General features: G+C 47.5%; 1 protein-coding gene across 1 annotated transcript; it reads right to left on the reverse strand.

The window, feature by feature from the left end:
- Nucleotides 1-4,318: 4,318 nt before the first annotated feature.
- Nucleotides 4,319-5,068, reverse strand: N7446_012570 (uncharacterized protein; the record flags this gene model as incomplete). Its single annotated transcript, XM_058521312.1, has 1 exon — nucleotides 4,319-5,068. The coding sequence occupies one exon, from the start codon at nucleotides 5,066-5,068 to the stop codon at nucleotides 4,319-4,321; it is 750 nt and encodes a 249-aa protein (XP_058366678.1).
- Between the last annotated feature and the right edge of the window lie 3,177 nt (nucleotides 5,069-8,245).

Consider the following 8,245-nt stretch of genomic DNA (forward strand, 5'->3'; position numbering starts at 1 on the left):
CGAAATCACAGTCACTAACTTTAGCACAAAACACGCATTGAAAGAAACAGGTACGGACAATACTCGCTCATTTCGTCCATTTCAATTCAGGATCTGCTGGTGGGAAATTACAGAAGTGTATAAAGTAGCATTTAACGGGTTGGGAGGGACAAGATGCCGCAAGCTGAGCAGAGATCTTATTTATCTTCAATTATAGAAGACCAGGGCACGTTAGGAGGGCTTTACGGTCAGACCCTAAGGTCTCGAAAACCAAGCGCTGGAAATATCAACAGCTGTGGAACGTTGACACTTCGTCACAGAACCCGATTAATTTCATCCGCAATTGCATTCGCATTCTCTATAATTAGCGAAAATAACTGGTAGAGAGCACCAATACACAGCAGAAATATCCAAACGTGTCCTTATCCACGAGCGCCCCACAATATACTGAGACCTTATCAATTCCCATCAACATGATAGGCTTGAGGATCGCTCGCTTGCAAGGCTGAAACCACGCCGTTACAAAGGGCCTGAAATGCTCGTTTTCGATCCCACAATACCAGTTTCTGTTCCTCGCAAAGCTGCAGAAGGATGTCACTGTCGCTTGCTAGCCACTCATTCAACTCTTGAAGCTGTCGCTGCTCATCCTCAAGTCGCATCTTCTCGGCAGATTTGACGACGTAGCATTCCCATAGGCAAAAGTACAGGTCGAGCAGTTTCAGGGCTGGCGTAGCGAGGGTGTCATTGTATTGTAGAATTTTCATAAACTCCGCCGTCAGGGCACCAGGTGTCACTGGGATCTGCAGAGTATTAGCGTATCTGTTCATTTCCTGCCGAAGAGGGTATGGCTGACCTTGGGCTCGATGATTGTGCCGTTTGAAGATTCTTGTGGGTGGTTTTCCAAGGAGTCATCTTCTCCCTGTTGGGACATCCGACGCTGTCTCTTGGCTGGCCGATCAATTGGAGAACGCGAGGTGGGATTGTCCATCGTGGCTGTGGAAATGAAATGGAGGAAAAGTTCTGCTCGAGAGCCTTTTATAGACCGGCAAGTCACAGCAAGGCTGCTGTGACTGCACTCATAACCCCTCGGGTCTGGTTTTCAACAGCGCTGAATAGTTCAGTAAACAGTTACCTCAACCGTTGATGCTCGATCTCACCTGTTGTTCACCCAAATACTCAGTTATATGAGGAATTGGGCGACAGGTGAAGCCTTACAACATACATTGCAGATGATATCCCTAATGGTGGCATGCAAGTGTATTCCTGATGCATTCGATCCTAAATCGAGTAGAGTTCGTTGAAGTTAATTGTGACGTTATTGTGACTGCGAACCATCTGAACGACGGTGATGCAGATTTCGATTTCAGATAGTGCTTCATATCACGAGAGTTACCTAAATTAAATATCACTCGCTTTTACAGACCACGGCCCAAGTGTCTCCCTGGCAACGGCGCCAAAATCGTTTGACCGGAGTTATCGTCTTCTATCCGGTTCCCAATGATCCTTCGGATGTAATAGTCACTTCCCAACTCTAAAGATCTCCTGAAACTACCATTTTGTCAGTCTTCTACACACTACAAGCGCAATACAATTGGGACTTATCAAAAAAAAGTTAACTGCTTGTTTCCCAAAGCTTAAGCGAAAGCTTCAAAATTCATTCAAAGTCTTTTCTCCCAGTCGATCAAAATATCTCCCAAATATCCCTGCCACCGCTTCTGAATCCGAACGCACGCGGCGATCAGCTGCCCCATCCCCAGAGGTGTCCCCAACAAACATAAAAAACCATGAAAAAGAAACAACAGACACCTCGATTGACTTGCAATCCATCACCACAGAGCGCCACAAAACAGAGTCAAGCTCAACTCATCATCTGACTCAGATCCCGCGAGGAGAGTAGCAGGCTGGGCGGGTAAGTTGTGAAAAAGCAAAAGCTTTCGGGTGGCCACTTCCGTGGGAAACTTGTGACAGTTGCCAGAGAACGTCAATCAACTTTCTTTATCGGAGAACACCGTACTGATCACTGGAGGCATGTAACGGATACAGCTCAACTGAAGGGGTTTCTCGTCTTGAGAAGATCTGGACGACGGATTTTCACGGCTCCGGCCAACCTAAGCACCGCTCGATTTGCCTCTTCGGGCAGTATTTCCTTGTTTTTGAGAAGGCCTCATTGGGGAACACGGCCATGTCAACGCTGTAGGGCATGCTGCTTGGCCACGCATGTACCAATAGAGGCGAATCATGAGTTTCCGACTGACCCATGACATCTTTGGCTTGATCTAGGCGAGCATCTAACAAACGCAAAATTCGGTTGGCCCACACCTTTCGTCGAGAGCTATGGCGTCTGCACTCAAAACAAAGAAATTGCTTTGCAGCCAAAGATAATCTCTGCGCTAAATGATATGCGAAAGAGGAGTTATGGGAGAGCTGAAAGCACAATACTCCATTTATCCGGCAATCAATCGGCACGGTGTTTTGACAGTGATCCCATATGCACCGCTCACGGTGCAGTGGATCGCCCAATGCTTGGCCCAATACCCGTTGGAGATGAGTAGGATTCCAGGCCATGATGAGGAATAGCTGTAAACGCCTCGGGGTGATTGTGAGATCTGGGGTGTAGTCTTCTGTTTGGAGAGTTCTATTCTCGAGTGGTATCTGTGATCAAGTAGGAAGAGTGCAATATATAGATGCTTGAGAAAGCACGTAGTGGGACTTTTCATCTCGCTGGGCCTTTACATGCCTGAGCATGAAGTCTGGGCTTAATTGGCCACCAAAATTTCTGGTCTCATTCCTGGAAAGACGGTGTTAATTCCTGGGAGCTCTAGTCTCATTGTTCAGGGTTATACATGAAGCATACGCGATGCGTGGAGAAATGATATGCGGGACGTGCATCTGGGCTCCCTTGAACGCGAGGAAGCAGAAGCGGCTTTCTCGCGCTACGTCTTGTATCTAGAGTCAACTATAGTTGTTCTTAATATTGATTATTCACCTCGAGACAATATCAGCCTCTATGTATACGTGAGACCCTCACACCCGAGCCAGAAGCTATTGGGAGTATCGCTTCATTTCCAGAACGAAACCGAGACCCAATAGTTCTGACGCGCTGCTACCTTGTCTGGGGTTTCAGCTAAGTGCAACCTTTTTGAGTGTGAAGACACCCAACTTTGGGGTCGGCGGGATAATCTTTGACAAATCCTCTTGCCGGTTTTGATTGGACTGTGGGAATTAATGCATTGGCCCTGGAAACTCCAAAAGCAAATCTAGGAGCTGTGTATCCATTGGGAGCCCCAACTTAGCTCTTGGGGCCCTCATATTCCTGAGGAACTAAAAGTTATTCCTGGGACCTTCAGTCAATTTCCTGAATGAATAGTAAATGGCTTGGGGGATACATCGTCTGGACCTGGGAGCTGTTGCACTCCTGGGGCCCTACCTCTGGGTCCTAGAGTCAATCCTATGCCTCCGAGGGTCAAGAAAAATCCTTACTAGACACCTTCACCAGAGCTGCGCACAAATCTGAGTCATTCGATCATTCCCAGAAGGTCAATTCATAGTACCAGGAACTACGCCTAAGTTTCCAGGAGTTAATGAAGCTATTGTCAAGGATATACATGAAGCATACGGAACGGATGGAGATATGATCTGCGTGGGACCCACATGGTGTACATTCCCCTAAACGCGAGGAAGCTACCTTTCTTTTGCTTCCTCGCGCTACGTCTTGTACCTAGAGTCAACTATAGTTGTTCTTAATATCGATTGTTCATCTTGAAACACTATCCACCTCTATGTGTACGTGAGACCCTCACAGCAGCCACTGGTCATCCCAGGATCGACGAAAGTGTCTCTAGGATCAGAATTTCTTCAAGTATGGATGAAGAAACTTCAGGGCAGTTTCACGTACGGGTCCACTCCCGTCACAAGTTGGTTTTGCAGCCAGAAGTCGTAGAGGATAATAACCAGTGAGAAAAGTGGGAATGCTCGCAGCCCGATTCAATCGATCAACAGACGATCATGTGTTGGTAGGATTTGTGTTTGAATAGTAGGCTTCCTAATCCAGCATGACAGGTCACATCTCCTATGATGGATTTGAAACCCCCTTCTGATGCTTCAATATTTTGCGCGATTATACAAGGGGGAAACTACCTCCACTGCGTTTGAGGAGTATGTTTGTTTATGTTGTGTGTTCCTGCTTCTTAGGGTCACATGTCCTTCAGTTATCTATACCCTCCAGAGCTCAGATAGATCTTAGCCTCTTTAACTCCCTGAATTGATCCTCTCCTCCCCTAATTCTGCTCCTCAGCCTTCCTTCAAACAGAGTAGAATATAATTAGAGATATCAAATAGTCTACACGGCGTAATACAGCTGCCCAGTACCCTTCCCTTCTATGGCCGATTTCGCTAGACTATCTGCCATCCCGTTCCGTTCTCGGGGCACCATCCAAAATTTGACAGAGATATCCTGTTCAAGTTGTTCAATTAGCCGCTCAATCCGTTGGAAATAGGTAGAATTCGCGACTGGAGAGCCCTTAGCATTCTTCCAGCCATTTTTCTTCCACTTCGGGAGCCACTCAGTCAGGCCCCGCACCACGTACTCGGAATCAGACTTGATCACAATTGCACTAAGGCGATCATCTGCCATGTCCCATTCTGCCTGGATAATGATTGCATCAGATAGAGCTCTCGAGCAAGCCTCCAGTTCGGCTATCTGGTTTGTGTGACGGTCAAAGCTGTCTAAAGTATAGGAGATATTGAAGCCGCTGTCGTAGCCATGGAATACCCCAATCGCCGAACGCGCCTCGTCGTTGCCATTGTTCGAACATGCCCCATCAATCGCAATGACAAGGCAGTCATTGTGGGCCACGTGTGCGTTACAATGGGGGCACTTTCGCTTTGATCCGGGGCATGCAAGATAGATGCGGTCTCCTGTCGGAACCTCAATGTCGTCTTGGCTGAAATGTTGAGGGTATACATTTTCAGGGTGAAATTGGCGGCCGTGAGTCAAGTCGATATCTGGAGGCAGTGGTGGGGATGAGACAGATGAACAGCTGCCTTGGTTGAAGAGAGAGCCTGGGCCATGAGCAGAGGAACTATGCATCTCTTCCACATGGTTAGAAACCTGATCGTCCTTTGCTGAGTTAGTATTGAACCAAGCGAAGAGAAACCAACAAAAAAAAAGGGCTAAGAGCGAGGTGGATGTACAGTTTCAGGTTTGCCCCGAAATCCATCCATGTGCCCACCCTTACCTTGCTAGAACTGGGGGTATTTCTTCTCCTATATCGTCTTTGCATCCTGTTTGGTCTGTGGAATAGGCACTTCGATTTTATGGGAGTTGCGGAAAGGTGGGGAATGGGGGATGGGGGCGTAATCTCCTTCACTAAATCTGCGATCATGTGATGTACTTTAGATTAGTCACCAACGCAACCTTTCCCGTTTTGGTTTCTGTTTACACGGGCACCCAGCTCAGCGGGACCCGTGAAAAGTTCAACGTTACCTCAGTTACCTCAGCCGCCCCCAAAAAGGCGGTGAATTTGGCCATCCACCGCCTGCTGTTTCCAGCGATGCTGACACACCTTTTTTGGGGAACGTCTGAGCTGGGAATTTGGTGGTACCATACAAGTTTCCGGGGTTTTTGCCCGTGTTTATATGGCGAAGTTTCCAGGCGCGTCTTTCAATATTTCCAAGTTTCTCGCGCACCCACGCGAATATTAAGAATCGGGCGACGATGTCTTCTGCATCTTTCTGAGCTGAACCCATTGACACCAAAATTGTATGTATAACTGGAAAGGTGGGTGAGAAATATGTCCTTAAAATACCCGAAGGAACCCTTTCTTAAGCTGTCAAAGCCATTATATGCCCCAAGTATTCCGCCAAAACCTCCATGAAGCATATATTGACATATTTTAATGTATAGTGGCTACATCTGATCCACAATATTAACTCTATCGCGTGAGAATTGACTCCAAACCCGCCTCACGATGCCAGATCGACGCCCATCACGACGGAAGCCTCCTCGGAAATATAACGCGAAACTGAACGACCCCGGAAATGGACAGACACAGTTGGATAACTGGTTGGCCTCTGAGAATAATCGACCTTCTTCAAAGGCTGGAGAGCCTATTGAATTGGGAGTGGAGTACGAGAATGAGGGCGCAACTGTCTTGCTGGAGAAACAACAAGTTGAGAAGAATTCAGTTCTTCAAGCGCAGAAACTGATTCGCGATGCGTCTGAGAAGCGTAAGGATGAACAGGACCAAGCCATCAGACAAGCAATTCGAGAGCTGTATCCCTATTATCCACGTGCGGGTCAGTTGCAAGCATTGAGACAATTGATCTACCTGAGAAAGGACCTTATCCTGATTGCGAAGACGTCATTTGGGAAGAGTATGATATTGCAAGCAGTGTCACTCTTGCTTGATAAGTCTATCACCCTTGTTGTGCTTCCATTGAATCAAATTGGCGTTGAGCAGACCAATTACATCGAGAACATTGGAGGGCGACCTTGTTTCCTAAACAGGGAAACATTCTCATCCGAACTTCTTGACAGGGTACAAGCGGGCAAGTTCACACATGTCCTCGTGAGTCCAGAGCTTGCAATCAGTGACAAGTTCCGTTCAACTGCTATGCATCCAGGTTTCCGAGACCGGCTGGCTCTGGTTGTTGTAGACGAAGCTCATCTTGTGGCTCAATGGGGCAAAGATTTTCGAACGGACTATGCGCGATTGCATCAATTGCGAAGTCTATTCGGCAGTGGCGTCCCCTGGTTTGCATGCTCTGCTACGCTTGATATGAATACATTGCGCGTTGTTATTGAGGGACTTGGGTTTCCAAAGGATGTTGAAATCTTGCGGACATCCGTCAATCGTCCAGAGTTGCTCATTCAAACAGCTTGGATCCCACAAGGCGCGCATAAGAAGGCAACGGCCTTGCGTTTCCTGTTTGACAATGGTCCTTGTCAGCCCATTTTACGACCGTCACGAATCCCAAAGACATTGGTATTCTTTGACTCGAAGAATGATGCATATACTGCCATGGAAAATTGTCGGTATTGGCTGCAGCATAACAAGCAACCAGATGGGGCAAGTGTTCAACATTGCAACTATACCCTCAAAGAGGCAATGGATACGGTGAAGGTCTACCATAGCGACACCGCAAAGGGAGACAAGGAAGCAATGATCAAAGAGCTTCAGAAACCCGGACCGCAATCCAAGCTTCGTGTCCTCATGACCACCGAGGCACTAGCGCTCGGAGTGGACCTCCAGGATATTGATCAAGTTGTCATGTATCGGTTCCCCAAAAACCTACAACCAGCAACGCTCTGGCAACGCGGTGGTCGGGCATCTCGCCTTGGACAGGATGGAAAGATCGTTATTCTCGTTGATCAGTGGATACAGGGGCGTATCAAGAAACGTGCCGTGAAACGCAAGATTCATACAGAAAATGATGATCTAGCGGAAGACAACCCACTGGCCGATTCAGATGATGAAGTCAAAGAAGCAAACCCTGAGAGACCACAGAAAGGTGGACGCTTAAGTCATGAAGAGCGACGTGCTGTGTTGCCTGAATTTTGGTATCTCCTTGCCAATGAGCCTACAGAATGCCTCCGGAAACGGTTCCTGGACTACTTCAATGAACCTGAAGAGTTCAGATGTAATCCTCGGCGAGACCGGTGCTGCAGCAACTGCAATCCTGAGTATCAGCTCAATGATCCAACTCGTTATCTGTATACTGAGCACGGTCCGAGGTCAGGACAGATGGACGAGATAATCATCAACCAGTTAAAATATTGGTCCAAGGAGGTCCTTTCAAGCGCTTTGAACGGAGTGAAGTTCATACCTGATTGCTCAAGCATACTGGCAGAAGAACAATATGTCCATCTTGCGATATATATTGAAAATGCCACCTATTCGGAGCGGGAATATTTCCAGGCAAAGGATCTTCAGACAATATTGGGAATATGGGCTTTGTCGAATCAGCTTGCTGAGGGTCTTGTGGATGTCTTGAAGAATGCATATCAAGCAGCCTTTATGGCCACTATTCAAACCCCTGCAAAGAGGAAGCGTGTGTCGAATGACTCTAGTCAAATGAGTGAATGCAGCAACCTCACATGGTCTTCTGCAGTCACGCCAGAAAGCACCAGTCAACCAACTCCATCTCGGAATATCTCTCCGTGGGTTGATATTAACACGCCATCCCAAGCTTTTATGGACATGCCTCCTCCTTCGGCAACTCCAGTTCCCAAACGCAAGGCCCTCGGTGTGGTATCAGGAAATGG

The sequence above is a fragment of the Penicillium canescens genome (assembly GCF_028828765.1).
Source record: "Penicillium canescens strain IBT 15451 chromosome Unknown utg000010l_segment0_segment0, whole genome shotgun sequence".
In the NCBI taxonomy this organism is placed as follows: domain Eukaryota; kingdom Fungi; phylum Ascomycota; class Eurotiomycetes; order Eurotiales; family Aspergillaceae; genus Penicillium; species Penicillium canescens.